This window comes from Amblyomma americanum, chromosome 3 (assembly GCF_052857255.1).
Source record: "Amblyomma americanum isolate KBUSLIRL-KWMA chromosome 3, ASM5285725v1, whole genome shotgun sequence".
In the NCBI taxonomy this organism is placed as follows: domain Eukaryota; kingdom Metazoa; phylum Arthropoda; class Arachnida; order Ixodida; family Ixodidae; genus Amblyomma; species Amblyomma americanum.
Window position 1 is genome coordinate 206,729,565 of NC_135499.1, and position 21,062 is coordinate 206,750,626.

Consider the following 21,062-nt stretch of genomic DNA (forward strand, 5'->3'; position numbering starts at 1 on the left):
ACGCCAAGCGTCGAACAGCGCAAAGCGAGTGAGCAATGGCAGCCCCCAGACCGGCGCCGCCACCACTGTCTCAGAGGCGCGACGGTGCAAGCAAGAAACGCGTTCGCATTTATCCTCTCCCCTCCTACTAATCCCATTCCTTGACTCGACGGTGTTCACAGCACCTCGCCGGCAGGGCCGAGCTGAGTCAACTTATCCCTCGCGGCGGAGTTGACTGGACCCGACCCCTCGACCCCCAGACCCGACTCGGAGGCGTTTACATGAACGCGGCAATTGAACGCAACCCGGCCTTTTTGAGTTCATGTAAACGACACGACACTTATGGCGTTCGACTACTCATCACAAGGTCGCGTGACCGAATCCCGACCGCAGTGGTCGCATTTCAGGGGTCAGAAAAAAAGAAAAACTTCATGCCCTGAGCGATGACAGTGCATGTAAAAAAATATGACGAATTTTACGCCTTACGGAGCTTCAAAACGTTAAACCATAAAAGGATGCAAGCGGGAAGACCGCTTATTGGCATTTCGTTCGTTTATGTTATGTAGTAAGAGCTTTACAAGCACCTTGTGTGTATTTTATTTTTATTCTTGACATCTCTTAATGTGCATTTCGTCATAGGAATCGGCAAAAGAAAATGGTATTTTGTAATCACGTTAGCCTCACTGAGGAACTCACTGTAATCTTTAACCGAGTTCCTGACGGGAAGCCTACCACTGACTCTGTAAACATCAAGTTAATATTGGAAATGTAACTCAACAAGAACGCTTATGTATCTGATTACGAAGCCGCCGCGGTGGCTGAGTAGTTATGGCGCTCGGCTACTGACCCGAAAGACGTGGGTTCGATCCCGGCCGCGGCGGTCGAATTTCGATGGAGGCGAAATTCTAGAGGCCCGTGTACTGTGCGATGTCACTGCACGTTAAAGAACCCCAGGTGGTCGAAATTTCCGGAGCCCTTCCCTACGGCGTCCCTCATAGCCTGAGCTGCTTTGGGACGTTAAACCCACATAAAACATAAAGTATATCTGATTATGCACTGGCTGTCGTTTGGATAAACATTATAAATGGTGCCTAGCAAGCGTTCGCCTACTTTCACTTGAGAGAATCGGCACGGACACTGTACGCGTGAAGGTTTAACATCTCTGAACCGTACGTGTGAGGGATCCGGAATAATTTAGACCCACCTGGTATTCATCAACGTGCGCTGGCTTCGCCCTGCACGACGGCGCTTTTGCAATGAGATCACCGCGACAGCAGATAATTATATTTGTGCGCCCTAATGTTAAAGTTTCATGTGGCTCAGCGGTTGGGGCGCTCGGTTAATGGGCCGCAGTACCCGGGTTCGCACCCTGTCGCAACGGCCGCGTTTCGATTGAGATGAAAACGCAGAGGCGTCCGTGTTGCTGTGCGATGTCAGTGCACGTTAAAGGGACACTGAGGAGAACTCTATCATTTTTTTTTTGTTAGCAAAATCATTGATAGTTCGGCATTTCATGGCTTTGTTGCCGCTTGTTCGGGCGCGAAAGATGCATTTATTTCAAAGATATTTTGGATTCGTAGATGAAAAAGTTTTTCCCGCCGCTCTGATTCAAACTCAGGAAACTCTTATGACGCCACGGCAACTCTTATGACGTCTCAGAACGGAGTGACGTGATACGTGAGGTAAACGCAGACTCCGTGATTTCTGACGGCTAGCGGTGTGGTGCGCAACCTTTCTTTGCCAGCCTCAGAGATTCGTAGTTTCCATGAAGTAAGGAAAATTCCTCCAAGGTGGCGCCTCTTGTCCTAGGAAGTCATCACGCTTGTACTTGCGAGATTGGCCTATGGCGGCGACACCTGTATTTTGGTTCTTGCTATTTTCTACACTATAAGAGCTTTGTTTTCCGGAAGAGTGGCGTTTTGTGATCAGGAGCTGCTATTCTATCGATACAAGCCAACTTCAATTTCTCCTCAGTGTCCCTTTAAAGATCTCTAGGTGGTCGAAATTATTCCGGAGCCCTCCACTACGGCACCTCTTCCCTCCTTTCTTCTTTCGCCCCTACTGTCTTCCCTTCCCCCACGGCGCGGTTGAGGTGTCCTCCGATAATGAAGTCCTGAACCTTTCATTCCTTCATAAAGAAACTTTTTATGTACTATACGTTCTCTTGTTGGGACTGACCTTGTGGCGAAGAGTAGCGCCGCCATTTCAGTTACCGAGTGTTGCAGTGTTTACTGTGCCTCGAATGCACATGTCCTCTTTATGCGCAGCTACAACTACTGCCTGTTCGCATTGAGTTCTCTCTAGCACAGATACGCTGTAGAAACAGCCTCCGGACAACAGTGAAACCTGAACGAATCGTTGACAGATTACGTGCGTTATAGACGGTACGCAGTGGAGCAAGGTCGGAATAAGTTCGCTACATGTTCAGAGCATAGCGCTCTCAATGGCTTAGCTCGAAGCTGGACTCGACTTTTCTTGACTTCCCTGCTGCGATTATATTGCTCTATGCGTGACCTTGAGTACTTGCAGCACTAGCAGTAAAAAGCAGAACATTGCTTGCAGTACCGCCCAAGATCGACAACAACCTGACCAGCGACAGCACAGAAGTCGCCGAGAGCGGTGACGTGGCACTGCACTGCGTTGCGCGTGGGACGCCGGAACCGGAAATCACCTGGCGCAGGGAGGACGCCCAGGACATTGCTCTCGACGCTGCCACCAAAGGTCAGCGACACGCTGTGACTGTCCGGTATAATCTGACTTCTCACATTTCCGCGCGCTGCGTTAGTTACGTATTCAAGCAGGACACCTCTCCGCGATCGCCTAGTGGAAACGCAAAAACATTAAGTTAGTAGATATCAATTGCCGTGGCCGGCAACGTCTTTTGCTTCCGTTTTGTTATTTTATTTAATAAGTCACGGCTACTGCTGTGCAGGAGTTCCATTCAAAAACTCCATGCAGGCTTGAAGGTAGCTAATTTGCAATAGCGAGTGCCGCATGAACTGCTCTCAAAATTATGTGAGAGAGCCGTTGAGTAACATGCTTTAGCTGTGAAGACTTTTTTTCACTCCTCCACAGTTTTCACAGGCTCCAAAAACACAGCATTACACAGCCAGGCAAAATTTTTTCTTCCTCCTAAATGTGCACGCGGCATTTGCTAGGAAATAATTGAGCTTGCCTCTTTGGGGTAACCAGAACGCTATCCCTGCTGCAAAGCACCGGTTTCCTGTAAAAAGAAAAAAAAGAAGAGCTGTCCCGGAAGTCCGAACATCTTAATGAGAAGCAGCCTGCCGCGCGTTTCTTTCATTTTTTTTTTTTGTTGAGGCTGCGTGCCTTTTAGGCAACTCCACCCGTCGACGACGGTGTCGCGAGCCATGCACGAACTTTGGGAGCGGCCTTTTTAAGTTAAGGAGGAAGGGGGGAGGGGAGAAAGTGAGGAGAAGAGGGAACCGAAGGAATATGCACTCCTCGCCTCAAGTGAGGCACATTCTCAGTTCGCACGATGAGCGCATTAAATGCGAGCGAGAGTTCGCCTTCCGAGTGAAAACGGGCCATGAGCACATGACTCGAAACTCGCCACGCACGTTCGTAAAACTAGAGTAATTGCAACGTAATCGGCCGCTCCGTATGCCCATCACAAATTTCCTCTCCATCTTTTGGTCTGGTGATCAGTCCAGATGAAATTTGTTTACGTGTTGCTAGTTGCAAAGAAGGGGAGGAAGAGGAACCAACTTTTCCGTCATATGAGAAAAAAGATAGAGGTTAGGGATAAAGTTTAAACAAGCGTGTGGACACTCTCGACGGGGCTAGGTGGCTTGAAGTACTTTTTTTTTTTTGGGGGGGGGGGGGGGGGGGGCGACCTCCAGGCCCCAGCCCACTATCCAGAGTTGTACCTCAGGATCAGGGCTGTACAACGCAGTCTCCCACTGGCATGTGGTTTGAGATTTGGAGGCTCAGAGGTGGTTGGTCCTCTGGGCACTTGAATAGGATGTGAATGAGGTTTGATGTAGAATAACTGCAGAATTTGCAGTGTGAATTGTGTTCCGCCGGTCACATACGAATTTGGGAATGTACCCGTTGAAGTTGCCGCCTGGCAACCAGCTCTGCTTTGGGGAGGGATGTGTGCGGGGCTGGGTATTTGATTTGATCGTTTCAATTGTAGGGGGTTATTTCATGGTAGATTAGCATGCGCTCCCTCCCGAACCAGGGACACGGGTCGCTCTGTGCCAGGTTGGCGAATCCTCGGGCGTATTCGTGAGCTGCCGTGTTCCCTGGGTGGGGGAATGAGCTGGCACTAATTTGAGCTGGAACTGTTCTGTGGATAATTTGGCTCTTGCCAGGATGGAGAGAGAGCTGGGACACGAATCCTTCTCTTGGCAAAGTTTCTGATTGCTGCCTTAGAATCACTGAGCATGTATAGTCCGCTCTAGTGTCGGCAAGCTATGGCGAGCACTATGGCCGTCTCCTCAACCTCTATTGACAGTCCGGTATTGAGGCAGCTGGCCGTCACTAGGGGCTAGCCGTGGTTGTCTACGACAGCGAGTGCAAATGCTTCCTTGTAGGGGTATTCTGCCGCGTCCACGGGGACCGTTTCCGACACGGCGGAGTTGTATTTATGCAGGGTCCTGGCTCTGCCGGCGCATCTGCCTTGGTCACGCACTGGGTGCATGTTTTTGGGAAGGGAAGAATGAATATATGGTTGGCAATTTTATTAGAGATTGAAAGTTCGGGGGGTATAGCCATGATGGTAAACCCAATTTTGTGTTTTCTAATAACCCCTTTCTGTGGTCTTGTGGGCCAGGCGCTCGTACTGTGCTGTAAGACGCACCAGATGCACATCAGCCAGTTCATCGACTGTGTTGCGTACCCCAAGTTGCAGCAGATCTTGGGCAGGCTATTTTTGGGAAGGTGGAGGGCTGTTTTATATGCGGCGCGAATAATTCTGCCTAGGGACCCTTTTTCAGCTCTGCAGGGATGCACGTAAGGGATAGTATACGTCATATGGCTGAGAATGAAGGCCTCCACTATAGTCGTCGTGAGTCCTTCTCCCTCATGCCTCTGTGTTTGTTAGTCATTCTGTGCATGAACAGAGACGTGCTGTTGATGCTTGCTTTGAGTTTGCCATTGCCGCATTATTTCTCCCACTATTTTGAAGGATAATTCCTAGTGCCGTGATAATTTATTTAGACTTTGGTTATCCAGGCATCACTGAAGATGATTATCACATTAGGGGGGAGGTTTCAGTCTCAGGGTCTTTGTAGCTGTCTTAAGTGTCTCCTCAATTTGGCCATAATTTCCTGTACCAGTGCAGAATGTACAAGCGAAGCATCTTCTTGAGTGAGAGCTTCTCACGACGTTGTCTTCATAGAAGGGTGCAGAGCCCTGTGCTTTTCACTCACTACGAATTTTTCAGCTTCGTATCATTTTTCCGCGGTAATTCTTCCGTGAATTGTCCATGTTCCAGCGCTAAAGAAGCAACAGTGCAATCATTCCCTCCAAACAGAGTGTAGTGTCATATGGTTGTATCATATGGCGTTAAACTAGAAAGCTTATTAGGCGAACTACCTGCAAACAAAAAGAACTCGTCGGCGGCGGTATAGCGAGTGTGCTCAGCGGTCGTCGAAGATCAGAATACACGTCGCTATCAGATGCACCCAATTGATAGGTGACAACGAACTTTCGAAATAAGGGGCTTAAACTATCGACAACAATGTGGAAACTTTGTCGAAAGCGTTACGAGCGGCTATTACCGTTCCAGAAAAGTCTGGTTGCTTCTCGCGCGGCAGGCAAAGTGATAAAGCAGCGTGCCACTGACAATAAATAGACAATATAACCAAAAGGAAAACAACAATATTTCGCGTCAATACCGCGTATTAAATAAGCATCAGCCTGAATCTTAAAGTGAGAAGGAAAGTAGACAAGGAAAAAAAAGAGAGTACTCAACAGCATCCGTTAGCGCAGAACATGGACCACTTCTCTGCTTGCATGACGCCACTGGAATGTCGTCGGTCCATCAAGGGCGACCTCGTAGTCCAGTTTACTCAGCCGTCCAAGGATCCTGTAAAGTCCAAAATTACGGCGTAGGAGCTTTTTACCAACTCCGCGACGACGGATGGGTGTCCACGTCCAAACCTGGCTTGTATTCCCTGTCGCGTCGCCGTAGGTTACAGCTGCGGCAGCCGGTCCACTGCTGATATTTTATGCGCACCCTGGAGACCTGTCAGTCCTTTTTTGCGCATTGTAAATAGGCGGCGACGTCGACGTTGCCTTCGTCGGTGATGGCCGGTAACATAGCATCCAGGGTGGGCGTGGCATCTCTGCCATGGACGAGCTTTAATGGCATCATCTGTGTCATTGCCTGCGCAGCGGTGTTGCGGGCAAAGACATAGGGCAGGTTGACGGTCCAGAATCTTGTGCTCAGAGTCGACGTACATAACGAGCATGTCTGCGGTAGTTTTGTTCAAACGTTCCGTGTCGTCATTGGTTTGTGGATGATAAGCAGTTGTCCTCCGGTGGCTTTTTTCCCCTGTCATGCAGGATGGCTTGTATAAGGTCGGCTGTAAATAATAATACTTGGCTTTTTTGGGGGAAAGGAAATGGCGCAGTATCTGTCTCATATATCGTTGGATCCTTAACCGCGCCGTAAGGGAAGGAATAAAGGAGGGAGTGAAAGAAGAAAGGAAGAAGAGGTGCCGTAGTGGAGGGCTCCGGAATAATTTCGACCACCTGGGGATCTTTAAAGTGCACTGACATCGCACAGCACACGGGCGCCTTAGCGTTTTTCCTCCATAAAATGTTGTTCCCCTGTTTGGGATGGCAACATCGGGAGCGCTGTGGCGAAGGAGAATATTTTCGACAAAACTTTGCTACTTCAGCTGCGCTACCTCGAGACGAGGCTTTGGCTTCAGCGTAGCGAGCCAAGTATAATCGGTTGCCGCAGCTACACAGCTGTTGCCGGCTGCCGATGCTAGGAAGGGCCCGAGTAAGTTCTTGCTAATCTGCTGAATAAGTCTGAGTGGAAGTTCAATTGGCTGTAGAAGTCATGCTGGTCTCGGTGATGTTTTTCGTCGTGGGCAGTCTCGTAGCGTGCGAGGTCGGCTGAGAGACGAGGCTAGTAATATTGCCTTAAAGTTCTGGTTTGGCCTATTTGGGTCGATCATGTTCAACCTGTATAAACAAAACGGGCGCTGGCTACAAAATCATTTATGCAGTCAGGAGAGGACATATTTATAGGTACAATTATCAACCCTACGCAGTATCAATCGATCTCCAAAAACCAACGAGAAAACCAATAAAACTCTACCACACATGTTTAACGAGGCAATTTTCAAACAATAATGACTCGTTAACAGCTGCACACGTCACCACCCGACAGAGCGACGACAACAAGGCAAAGGCTAAACTGGTCAAATAACAAACGACAAAGAACCTGGGCAGAAGAACGACTCAGCAAGGTAGCGCCAAAAGGATAAAAGGCTAAAAAGCCAAAACAATAAAACCAGTGTAGAAAGCTAAAAAAAACAAATTGTTGCAGCGTCAAACTACATGTCAAGCGAGCCAAGTCAAAGCTAAAAAACAAGTGATCGAAGGAAAACGCCTTCCAAAGAACAAGACCAGCCTACACGTTTCCGTGTAGAAATCCCAGTTTCTTATCAAGCAAACCGAAGGTGTACTAACGCACTATCTCCCAGCCTTGGTGATAAAAAAGGTTTCAATAATCTCTATGTCTAATTAGCTTTTGGCGTATGCAAGAAAGTTAGCCTTTTCCAAGAGCAGTTTACTACCACAGTGTTTAAAATGATCTGCTATAAAACCACTGGATTTGCTTTTTTTTACGTCTAGGTTGTGTTCTCTGGCTCTTTCATTAAAGCACTCTACCGTTGGTTCAACACAAACACTATTGCACGAGATTCTCTATACCTCAAGGGTTGGATGTGAGAAATAAGGAGATGTAATGGCAGCGCTACATGAGTCGAGAATGTGTTCTGTACTTGCCCTGATCTCCGGACAAGTGAAACACTGATTTGTCTCACGCCATCCAATGCTGCAGAGCACTAAGCGGGTGAGGACAGTGTCAGTTTGAACTTTGCGAATGCCATGGGCTTTTTCCGTGTCGAGTGACGTGTGCGGTTGTGGCAAGATTGTGCAGCTTTCCCTGATATTCAGGTATACTAGTGTCCAGCTGTTTCTTTTTATAATATGCGGCGTCTTCCGCTGAAGTTGAATTTGGCCAGGTGATCAGGGGAGCCCGGATGTTAATTTCACGGGCCCGTTTATGAACCAACTCATTTCCCTCGATCCCAGCATGACCAAGTATTCAACGCAGGGCCATTGTAAATTTGGGACAGCGGTTATGAGATTCTATTGCCATGTCATGTAGGTGAGTCTCCAGATGTCGGCGTTGTATTTTGCGAAATGGCTTTGCTGGAGTCGGTATAGATGTTGATGTTAGTGTTCTGGTGCTTGGCGAGTAGAGAGGCTTCTTGTACGGTGTATAGTATCGCGTGAGTTTCTGGAATGGTTACGTTAGGCAGGATGAAAAATGATCCAGCTTTGCGGCTGATCGCCAATCCCTGTCCTGGTGCGTATATGACGTACGCGTATGACCCCCTGTTAGAGCGTGTGGCGTCAGTGGAAATCGTTAGACATGAGCAGCTCCCGTGGCAGACAAGCTAATGAGGCCGCGTGCCTCCTGGGATAAACAAAATAGCATAACCAAAAAACAAATAAAACAGCCCGTTACACGGCAGTATATAAAACACGAAATTTGTGCTTTCGATTATGAAAAATCTTGGAGATTGGAGCTAATACAAAATGTTCCGTATTTCCCGATTCGCAGTTTCGTCGGTGAAGGGAACCTGGCTGAACATCACGAAGGTGTCCCGCCTGCACATGAGTGCCTACCTGTGCATCGCCTCCAACGGTGTGCTGCCCTCGGTCAGCAAGCGGATCGTCCTTGAAGTCAGCTGTGAGTACTCACGGATCGCCAATATAATAAAAAATCAGCAAATAAATGAAACGCGTCACACACCTCAAAACGACCGCAGCCACATTCACATGAATGCAACGGTACACCACAGCACCAACTGCACAGCGCACCGTATCCGTGCTAACGACTGTATGCGCTATCCCAGACAGGCGCATCCTGTTAATACGCCAAAAAGGGCAGATCGCGAAAGGTGAGTTGCTTCACGCGTTGTTTGTAAACGGCTGCCGCATTGAATCCAGTGAGAGGATGTGATTGTGTCACAGGTGGCGCACGTGTTGCGTAAACGGGACTGCACATCGTTACCCTGATGTCCTAAGAAGAGCGCTGCGCTACTGTCGCGTTCGTGCTGACACGTCTTGTGACGTGTGAAAATAAAGGACCTCAGGCCAAATTCATTTTTGTTCTAGAGCGGTAGTTCTTTATGGGAGACAATTGGCGGGCATCAGTGTCTCAAGTTTCACTTGCAAACAGAGTTTCCTGTTTATCGAAGGTGGTATTGTTCTCGCCGAGGTGGCATTAAATATTTGCGAAAACAGCACGCATACACGAGGCTGATTTTGCGAAAATATCAAAACCTTCGTTGAAAACACAATTGTGCACTCATTTCATTGCGTCTTGTCTTAATCGGTTATTGCCAATCGTGATTCAAGAAGGCTGTCGGCTGTAATCGGGCGTACAAGAGGGGTTCGTTGTGTCCCAGCTGTCCTCCCTCTATGGCAACCTACAACACTGCCCTTTCCTAATTTCCCGCCGCTATTCATTCCCTTCATTACACCCACCCTCCCCCCGTCTGTTGGTGTAAACATCAGACAGGCACGCCAACAGACGCCCTAGTCCGTCAAGCCAGCGACCACCTGCTGGGCGCTAGTTTGCTGCTTAAATAAAGTATACTACTACTACTACTACTACTACTGCTACTACTACTAGTACTCTTACTACTACTACTGCTGCTGCTACTACTACTACTACTACTACTACTACTACTACTACTACTACTACTACTACTACTACTACTACTACTACTACTACTGCTACTACTGCTACTACCACCGCTACTACAACAACTCAGGGCTAGATTTTGTGCGCTTGTGTCATTTTTGACGACCCAAAGGCGGATAGAGTCAAGTAGGAGGGTGAGACGGAGGAGGAGAAAACAGGCGGGGGCCGAAGAGCGCTTGGCAACTGTAACTATCGTGATATGTAAGCCCGTTATACCTGGTAGCACGGGCAGGGACACTTTATCGCGGCATACGATAGCGAGAGCGTCCTGCTTCGAGTAGTGTAAGAGAGGTCGCCAGACTTACAACGCGCAGCTACGAAGGCTATGAAAACACGAGCAGCACTGGCACGATGGTTGTAGCGTCCAGCTGCCGACAACGACGATGCGGGGTCAAATATGGCCACGGCGAATGCTTATCGGTGGAGACGAAATTCAGCAGGTGCCCGTGTGTTGGGCAGTGTCAGCACACATTCATCTGGAGCCGCCTCTTTCTCTCTTCCCTCTTTCATTCCCTGCTTCATCCCTCTTCTCCCGGCGCGGATGAGGTGTCCATCAAAAGTGAGATCATCACTGCCCCTTTCCTTTTCTTATAATACTTTTTTTCTGTTTTTATATATCCATTACTCCATGTCAAGCAATAGGAATTCTTCGGGAATTAAATTACGTTGTATCCCCTCCTGCACTTGTCCTGTGTTCACCTTCTTCGATGCGCCCAGATTCAATTCAGTGATATTTCATTCGGAGAATTTTTCCTTCTCCAGGACATCTGAAGGATAAAAGCTGCCGAAAAGAGAATTTTTACGAAGTTTCAGAAAATTCGAAGAGCCGGACTTCCCTACTTTTGCTAAACTGACTTAGTTTTCAAGTTGCTTCAGCGAGAAATGGCCTGAAAAACGAATTTTTCGGTCCGGCTAAGGAAGTTTTCGGTTACGGCATGGAACGGTATCGTTATTATTACCCCTATTATTTTATTGACACGTGGTGCAACATCTGCCACGGCGCCGGTCACAACACAACAGCAGCCACTTGTGGCCGGTCGCGCAGTCGCTCCCATGATCTGGATCCCGAACCAGCTGGTCGGCACTACCGTCGACACGGACGTGACATTGGACTGCAACCTGGAGTCACACCCCAGGTCGGTGACCTACTGGATCCGGGACGCGGACCGCCTGATCCACCAGAACGCCAAGTACTCGGTGGTCACCATGCAACACGCCTTGTACAAGGTGCGCATGCAGCTCGTCATCCACCGGATCAGGCCGGACGACTACGGCGAGTACCACTGCATGGCTAAGAACACGCTCGGGGAGACCAAGGGCACAGTCAGCCTCTACGGTGAGTGGGCGACGCATCCTGGCACGAACAAGAGATAAAGTTTTCTGGAAAAGCAGCGCTGAACAGACGAGGACAGAGACGAGGCGACAAGGACGGGCGCTGGTCCTTGTCGCCCGTCCTTGTCGCCTCGTCTCTGTCCTCGTCTGTTCAGCGCTGCTTTTCCAGAAAACCATGTACCAACACGCCCAACTCGCCGCATTAAGAGATAAAGCTTTTTGATGATTGGCGCAGGGTTTTTCCGAAGCACGGTCACCCATCCGACACAACTTCATCATGAAAGCTGCTGAGCATGTGTTCACTTTGATCAAACATGATCTAATATAATCTGTGCTAGCCTACTAAACACCCGCCGCAGAGGTTATATAAAAAGCGTGTAGTAGGGTTCAGTGCCGGCCAGGGTAGCCTCATCTGTATTAAAGTGAAAATCAATAACGCCCGTCTACTGATATTTTTGTGCGTGGTAAAAAAAGATCTGTGGGCCGAAATTAATGCAGAACACTCCTAAAACGTGTACATCGCAGCCCACAGTGTTTGCTTTAGCACACCTACCAGGCTTTCCTGAGGCCCCGCCGTGATGACTCAGCGCTTATGGCGCTCGGCTGCTGACCCGAAAGACGCGGGTTCGATCCCGGCCGCGCTGGTCGAATTTCGATGGAGGCGAAATTCTAGAGGCCCCGTATACTGTGCGATGTCAGTGCACGTTAAAGAACCCCAGGTGGTCGAAATTTCCGGAGCCCTCCACTACGGCATCTGTCATAGCCTGAGTCGCTTTGGGACGTTAAACTCCCATAAACCAGAAACCAAACCAGTCTTTCCTGACGTCATGGCCTCTCTTTAAGGGACACTGAGGACTAATTGAAGTTGGTCTGTATCGATAGATCACCGCATCCTAAGACAAAGAAGGTATTTTCATTGAAAGCGGAGCTTTTATAAGCCATCGAAGCAACAAAAAAAATGACATACAGGTGGCGCCACTACCGGCAGATTTCACAGATAAACTGCAGTGCGTCGACACAGTTTCACGCAGGTTTCAGAGGCTAGGCTACAGTGCCATTCACTTCAAAATGGTGATCATGGAGTCCTTCGCGGCCTTGACGTCAAGAGTTCTAATCTAGTGGCGAGAAATTTTTTACCTAATTTCCTCCGCAATAAATAGGTATTTTGCCTGGCGGGAAAACACCAGTAAACCCAGAAAAAGCCGTAGAACAAATTTTTACTAAGAACAAAAATTCTGTGGAGTTGTCCAAAGTGCCCCTTTAATGCCGGGAGGCATAGCCTGCTCACTGATAAGGACCAAGCTGAACTAGCCAACATGCGGTCTATTGTAGCTGCTTTTGACCTGCAGCATAAGCTCGTGTCCGTTCTTGCCCTTAGGTCTCTTTGCTAGGCGCCAGTAGAGAATGCGCACTAGTTGGTTCAGACAAAGTATTCAAGACATGCGTTTTTATTTTTCTATGGGGCATCATAACTGACGGTAAAAGCGCATGTGTGCAATAGAAGCTTTGATGAATAAATGCTGAATGCGCAAATGTGTCGAGGAATAAGAACCGCAAAAACAGAAGCTCTCTACACACTAAATAAACGCTAGCCAAGAACTGTAAATTTTAGCGCGGCTACTTACATCAGAGGCCACGGAAAGAGCAGTTTTTATATGACAAGCGATGGGCTGCCATTAAGCTATGAGGTTGAAAGCGGTTATTTTAGATGGTGCAACGTCAACACACTGGGCGTTTCTAGCTTTTGTTATTTCGTGACATATGAGTACTGTGCATACACGGTGCTCCAGATAACATCACCTAAATTGTTAAGAGATACTGGTGCAGTCTGAGGGAAAAAATCTGAAACCCTATGGTCGGGGTCGCTTTTCGCAAATAGCAGCATGCTCTAATACTTTTTTATTATTTAGTACGCATCAATTATTTACTTCTACAACTCTAAAACTGCACGAAAAGTTTTTTTTGTTGTTGTTGGAAAGTTTCACAGTAGCGTCAGTACAATTCTAAATGATATAATTTTTGAAGTATATCCTTATTCTGTACAATTTTTTCCCTGCTCTAAAGAAAGCGCGTGCAGGTTGAGAGCATAACAAGATAGTTAGCGCGCTAACTAATTCTAACTATTTCGATCAGTATGCAGTAAAAAACACTCATGTTTGCTCTCGGCGGCCACTAGCAATACGGTTTTACTTTCATTCTGAAAATTTCTGCTCCTCCCAGTACATTACTGTTTTGTATTATATGTGTTTTTTTAACAACGCGCACATAGAAATATACATACGCCCTGTATATTTCTGCCCATTCTTAATGCCTGTGAGTCAGCTTCCGTCTAGCCTCATTCACTGTCAGTCCTAGTCGTGCTGATCACTGTACCATCTCTAAAAATGAAGGCATACAAGCTCGCCCAGCTCGCCATCCTGTTGAAAGCCTTTCCTTGTTCGCGAATTCATAATCGAAAACTAAAAACCACGCAGCCGTGGAAGCGGATTGCAGCAAGTCAACACAGAACTTCGCGTAACACCCCCCCCCCCCCCTTTCTTTTTCCTCTGATGTCGCCTCCCTACAGAAATTCCGGCAGGCTCTTCGCCTGCGTCTCATGGGACGCTGGTTACCAAAGGAGTCCGCGGAGAGCTGCTCGACAACGAGTGGAAGAACTGGCCCCATTCGCGCAGCTCTGGTGAGTCTGTTCACTGAGATTTTAGACGGGCAGCCAATTTTACCTTTCGATTATAGCTTCAATTTGTTATTATTACTTAACGATTGTAAAGTAATGCAAAATAAAGTGTGCGACGGACATACCCTGCCAGAGCTCTCCCATGTGGGTAAAACTTGCAGGCTAAAAAAGCAACTAGAATTGAGGGTGCGGACGGTGCAGCGAGAGACGGGAAGTAAAATGACAGGGGTAATGTCAAAATGAAAAAATAAAAATGCCTGAGTTCAGGATCAGATGCGAGTTGTGTATATCCTAGCTTAAATTAAGAAGTGGAAATAAACGTAGGCAGGGCATGCGATACGCGAAACAAATAAAATGTTGCCTGTTGGAGGGACGAAGGAGGTATAAATAATAATAATAATAATAATAATAATAATAATAATAATAATAATAATAATAATATTAATAATAATAATAATAATAATAATAATAATAATAATAATAATAATAATAATAATAATAATAATAATAATAATAATAATAATAATAATAAACGTAGTCGTGGTCGCCATAGTGTCGTGCGGTGTGACAAGATTATGGAAAATATGAATAACTGCGCAAAAAGGACGGGACAAGAGAGAAGAAGCACAGAAACACACAAGACAAGCGCGGACTAACAACTGGTTTATTGCACCAACGCCTCCTTCCTTCGACAACAAAGCGCATGCGCACCAACAGCAAAGACAAAAGCCATAATCATCACGACAAACCAAGAAACTCTAACTCCTTGCGGTACAGGTGTATGGAAGCCTCGCTAACATTTTTGTCAGGCCCTAATCTCGCGATTTTCGAGGCTTCAATAACTTCACGTTCTTTCTTATCCCTGGCGCGACCGATAATCTTAGTGCTGCCGAAAAGTGGAGTGCAATCTTTATCGTCATGCTTGCAGATCTTGCAATGGCTAGGCTCGGAAAATTTTGCTGAAATAGTGCGACCGCGGATTAGCCCACGCCTTTTCTGTTATCACTGTCTGTCAGATCGGCCGCAAAATTCGAATCATGCCCTTTGCAGCCCCTCTTTATTGCCCTCGCTCCCTTGCTGGCTTGTCTGCATATCAAGGCTCGGACTGTCCACGCAGGACCGTCCCAATGCACCCCGGCGCACAAGGCGCACGCAGAAAGCGCAGCGCGGTACCGCAGTTGAATGAATCCTACTGACCTGCAGGCCGCCGGAATGACGTAGTAGGGGTATTAGTAGTTGCATTTGTTTTAGTCAAGCACTGGTACATGACTGAGGAGACAAGAAAAAAAGCCGCCATTGCGGCTTGACTGGGCTTCCAGCTCTAGATACTTCGGCTGAGCGGTATGACAAAGAACCAAACTTTGTGGTTGTCACACGCTGAAAACAGACACGGAACAGCATATTTGATAATAAAACTCTTGATTCATTACAATACACAAACCTGTCAGAAAATGCGAATATAAATTAATCAGTGGGAAGAATATTTCCCACAGCAACCTATAACAATATGCTACAGTATTATGTTACGGATGCATTTTAATGGAAGGGCGAATCGAGTCATTGGTGAACCCAGCATTGTTCAGTGTGGACAGAACAGTATAATTTAGGGAGTGAAATCCATAATGAGCTCTCGGACGAGGTAGGTACAAGCATTCATGGTGTCTTGTTATCCGGTGGACTTGGTTAATGTGTAGACTGGCCATATTTTTTAGATGAGTAATCCGACCGTGAAGTTGTGATTTGTATGTGTGTAAAACGCAAAACTCGTATAGAACGTTTACGGCATAACCATGTTCCTGGAAACGTTTGTGTAGGCTCTGAGTAACCTGCATTCGCTGTAGCTCTCAAAGGCTGTTTCTGTAGTGTCAAACATTTCTGGATATTAGTGCATATTGTGTTACCCTATACTAAGCGGCAGTATCTCACATGTTATTGGAATAAATCACGGTACAGGGTAAACTTTATTTTGCTAGGAAGCGTCCACCGACACCTCCTGATTATTCCTCCGGCTCGAGCTAATTTAATTCTCATTGATTCTACATGACTATCTCATGCATATGCTCATTTAAATATGCTCATTTAAATAAACCTCCAACGTTTTGAGTGCACTTTTTATTTCGACTATATGACCACCCAGCAGTATGGCCATAGAGAGGTCTGTTCATTTTTTGCCCTGAAAAACACAGCTTTTGTATTCGTCGTGTTTACTGGTAGCGCATTTATGCGAGACCAAGAACGAACCTGAAGCTTCCCAAACAATTGATCGGCCCTTTGGTTTTAAACTGTTAAATTCTACGCCAGAAAGAAGTAGGCTCGTGTCATCGGCATTTATGACAAAATCTATCACAGGGTCTGTCTGTACTATATGATTTTTTTTTGTACACGTCATTCCGAAAGTAATGCAGCACTTTTTTTTTCTTTTCTTAAAACAGGATCGTTTTCTTCTGGGTTTAAATCCGCCCTATCGTTCCGCAATTCTTTGGCTTCGAAACCTTATTTTTTAACATAATCTCCGTGCAAGTCCACGTCCTTACGACAGCTAACAGGAACAACTTGTATGTCTTCATGGTACTGCTCTACTGGTCTGTGTCTCAGCCAATATCTTAGTTCGTCAATAACTTCGTCATTGTTGCAGTAATGTTACCCGCGGAGCGCAGCCTTCAGTGGGCCAAAGAGATGAAAGTTGGAAGGCGCGAGATCCAGGCTGTAGGGTAAATGAGGAAGAAGGAACAGTTCATCCACATTTTTGTGGCGACGAGCGCGCATGAATCGTTTCTTAAATTTCTCAAGAGTTTTACAGATGACTTCGCAGTTGATCGTTCCACCATGAGGGGGTACCTTAATCATAATAGTCTTATCAGAATAGGCTCTTTTGACTTTGCGATCTTGGGATGTTTGTGGGTTTGTGCCAAGTGAAAGAAGCAGATAAAAATAAATCAAATAAATGTCTGGAACTGGGATTTGAACCCGCGGTGGCACGAAGAGATCAACTTCGCTGGCCACTGCGAGAGAGCACTAGGCCATCGCCGCAATTTATCTTTCTTTATTACATGGAAATAGTGCCGAAAAGGAGGGTATGCTTATGCCACAAAACACCAGGCTGTGTAATACTAGCCCTCAATACCCCTACGTTCTCACCATCCCAAACATCAAAAGTCTGGGAGGCACACGCATGCATCTAAACTTCTGTGTGCAGTTTAAAGAAGAACGTTTTTGCAGCAGAAGAAATGCACATTCGCCTAACACGCAGAGGCGGTGTCGCATCCCATGAAGTCTCGACTGAGGAGCGACTATTGCTAGTTGTAAGCTTTTCCCTTGGCCATCACCGCAACCGAACATGCTGCGTGTTAAATTGCAGCATACTCTTACGCTGTGAATAACGGCCTGAGGGACGAATCAGTGCATGATGAAATGAAAGGCAGCATAAACAAGGACACTAACAAGAAATAGACACCACATGCGCATGTGGTGTCGCTTTCTTGTTAGTGTCCTGTTTGTGCCGCCGTTCATTTCATCTTGCGCTGTGCATTGCACATCGTCGTCTTTATCAACTTCCGTCTGCGACGCAGAGACGCAGACAGATAATTCTCTGTCTTCATCGTCGTCATTATCGTTCACGCAAATCTGCTTTCGACCGTTTATAAAATATAGTAAAAAATTCTCAGCCATTTTTTTTTTAATTTCTTGTTACAAGGAGACTTTGATGGTGCCACTCCATGGATTGTCGTTCTGTTTCAGGCTCGGAAGAAAAGAACCCGTCTTTCATCGCTTGTGACAATTTATGATCAGAAATCGTGTGCGGCCGGATGGCGCGCAGGGGGTCAGACAGATTTCCTTGTCCTTGTTCCGATGATGACAGGCGCCTCACCCGACGATTCATTGTGACTTCCAGGTCTGCGTAGACATTCTGTAAGCGCTTGTGAATACTTGTGGTGTCTTGTTTCTGCTGAAGGGAATTCATCACAGCTCTCTGTTTGTAACGCACCTCAGTTACAAACACCATTTTGAAAGCTTGCTGCAGCGCTTCTGTCAAGAGGTGACGCTTAAAGGTTCAAGGATATCGCATACATATATTCAAAAAGTTTTGATTTACAATTAATTGCTTGAGGAAAAAATGTGTTGCATTACTAATTGAACGACGTATTATATTGAACAATAGTGGGCTTAGGATTCTGTCCTGAGATACACCATGGTATAGGTTATTACGTAACGCGAGGCTCCCACCTGAGCGAGCCGCGTCGCGGATGACCAGTGAATGAGGCGAGGCGTCAGCACTGCTCCCACTGGAAGGGTGATCTGGCAGGCAGTGATAATGGAGGAGGATTCGGGCTAGCCTGAGAAAGGGGCTACTGAAAACCATTCGGAGAGACCTTTAGTCCGCAGTAGACTCAAATTACCGATTATTACTATCATTATTACGAATATGGCATCAACTGCAGGGTCGATATCGCCAGTGTGCCTCAAGTCACATTTGTTGCTTTACCTTGTCATCAATACGATGCAGGTTCTCCACCTGAATGGTGGCACGATCTGTACAGCAACCAGACTGGTTCTTGGCCTCCACTAACGCCCGCTGTGGTAAACCTCAAAGGTGGGTTTTACTAATTACTTTGTCATGTGACTTTTTGCTTCCGAAGCTTCTTCCTTTTTAATTTATTTTTTCACCTACGGGTGTATCAAAACTACAATTGTCCTCCCTTGGACATACTTATTTACATTTACTACTGGTTTAAATCTGTCGTGCGTAAGCTGTGCAAACAGCGGCTTATTATTTTTACTTCTACGGCAGCCCCGAACTACACAATGTTCGTCACTGTTTTCCATCTGTGAATGCTGTTAATGCCCCGTTCTCCCAGATCTTAGCGCAACTCGATGGCGCAACAGCGAATAAGTGTAAGGAGGAACCCGTGCGGTGGATATGGAGGGCAGGATAAGAATGGAGGAAGCGGTAGCTACTGCTCGGCGCAGTGTGTGCCGCGGCAACCGAGACGCAACGACGCATGCGCAAAGATTCAGCAGCGCGTGCTGCCAAAGCGGAGGCGCTGAGGCAGGCAGCCGAAGGAGCAGCGAAGGTCTTGACTGGGAATTCGTGGTTTATGGTTCGTGGGTGTTTAACGTCCCAAAGCGACTCAGACTATGAGGGACGTCGTAGTGGAGGGCTCCGAAAATTTTGACCATTTGGGGTTCTTTAACGTGCACCGACGTTGCACCGTACATATAAGGAATTCAGGGAGAGCCCATTCGGATGTAGTTGCTCAGTCTGTTATCGCTGAAATTCGTGCTGGAGGTGGCAACTATCCTGTTATTTTATTTTTGTTTCTTTCAAACGAGTGTTACTGGCGTTGTCCACGAGGTAGAAGACATAACTGAGACATTTTCGTTGCACTCCCTAGATAATGGATCAGTATTTTTCAAGAAGAGGTGTGCACACGATTAGCACGTAGTATCGTCCATGTGGCTAGTGCCAAAAAACGAAAACGGCTTCGGTTTTCGTCTCGTGTGACGTCATACCCATCACAACGTAAAAACTTCATAACGGACAGATGAACCGCTGAAGCTCCTGCCCATTATGAGCCAAAATTTTTAGCTAGCCCAGCGGTGTACCATGCGTGGTTTATTTGTGGACTATTCTGGCTTACGGTCGTGCGCTGTTGGCGGCAAAATGAGTACCGGGCTGTTTCTCGCCTTTATTGTTCAAGCAACTGCGTCACACGCTTTACTAGTGGCACTCTAGCGTTTCACTGTTCGCTATATCTTTAAGTTTTCTCGTTTTTTTCTTTTTTTCTGATTTTAAATTCATTTTTCTTTCTTTTGCAGCTATTGGAAACTGCGGCGTGTGCCCGAGCATTACAAGTTCAGCGTTTCCCGCCAGGCTGCTCGTGAGTGCCTTATCGCTGCTGGCAACCGCAGTGTCGTGACCGCCGACAAAGTCGCTCTTCAAAGAAGTTTCGTCGCATGTGTTCCGCTACCACGCCTAGCTCTCCTGAGTTCACGTGAAGCCGTTGTCAGGACGCTCGAAAGCTTCGTGTGGTTGTAAGTGTGTGATACAGTCCGCAAATGAGCCTTGGACCGGGGTCCTCACCAAACATGCCCATGACTTTTTACAGCCGAAGTGTGTCATCCGTCTGTTCCCTTCGTGTGCGCGTGGTTGTGCTACAAGCAGCTTGGATCATCTTCACGAGGAAAACTTCTTCCAAGCCAGAAGTTCACAGGAGGCGGTGTTTCCCTTGAAAATAATTCTCAGTCAGTGCTCCTTAGAGGGCCTTTCTCTCCCTCTTTTTTTCCAAGAAAAAGATATTTGCCAATGGTGAGCTTGCTCCCAACCACTCCTGTGCGATATGCAGTTGGCTTTACAATTATTTATCTATTACACACTCTTGCAATTACTACCGACTTCCGCATGACGTCCGAGGCGACAGGCCACACGTGCCGAGCACAGCCTGTTAAACAAGGTGAATCCTACCCTCTCTACTTCCGCGTTTGTAGTAACTCGAATAGATGCATTCCAACGCTCAAGTGCAGTCGCTCACTGCGATATGTGGCACTACACCGTGATGGCAATGCATGCGCCAGTGTAAGCGCGCGCTGCCAATGCGCAACAGCTTGCTGTGTAACGCTAGGACACTGTTTGAGACACTTGATCAAATTGACAGCTTGTTTTTCCGCTCACACATAAGGCAGAAGGGCATACGAAAGAGAGACCACGAGACCTGCTCGAAGACAGACTCAAAGCCCTGCTGCTCCTATTGGACGTCCCTGACCACGCCCTGACAGTGATCAGGGCCGACCAATAGGAGCGCGGCTTTGAGACTGTTTTCAGATTGTCTTCATATCGAGAGCGTTCCGTAATTCGCCCCCTGGCCATGACTACTGTCAGGACGGGGTCAGGGACGACCAATAGAAGCAGGGATTTGCGAATGTCTTCAGATTTATAGCGTTCCGTAATTCGGCCCCTGGCCAGATTCATACACAACTGCCGGCGAGAAACGCTTTGTGTATGTGCCTGCGTGCGTGATAGGTGCGTCTGGGGAGGGGAGTTGTTCTCCAAGATGCACCAGAATTAAATAGAGCGGCTAAGTGCAGCACTATACC

General features: G+C 47.1%; 1 protein-coding gene and 1 pseudogene across 1 annotated transcript in view; both read left to right on the forward strand.

Moving 5' to 3' along the window:
* Nucleotides 1-20,323, forward strand: part of LOC144123602 (lachesin-like) — a 31,634-nt gene extending 11,311 nt beyond the window's left edge. Inside the window, exons 3-8 of the mRNA XM_077656408.1 lie at nucleotides 2,542-2,700; nucleotides 8,816-8,944; nucleotides 11,010-11,300; nucleotides 13,863-13,973; nucleotides 18,475-18,561; nucleotides 19,788-20,323. Of these exons, the coding sequence (XP_077512534.1) occupies nucleotides 2,542-2,700; nucleotides 8,816-8,944; nucleotides 11,010-11,300; nucleotides 13,863-13,973; nucleotides 18,475-18,561; nucleotides 19,788-19,888 (878 nt within the window). The 3' untranslated portion in view covers nucleotides 19,889-20,323. The remainder of the gene's footprint in view (nucleotides 1-2,541; nucleotides 2,701-8,815; nucleotides 8,945-11,009; nucleotides 11,301-13,862; nucleotides 13,974-18,474; nucleotides 18,562-19,787) is intronic.
* On the forward strand, nucleotides 17,212-17,340 carry LOC144126444 (U4 spliceosomal RNA; annotated as a pseudogene).
* Nucleotides 20,324-21,062: the final 739 nt, after the last annotated feature.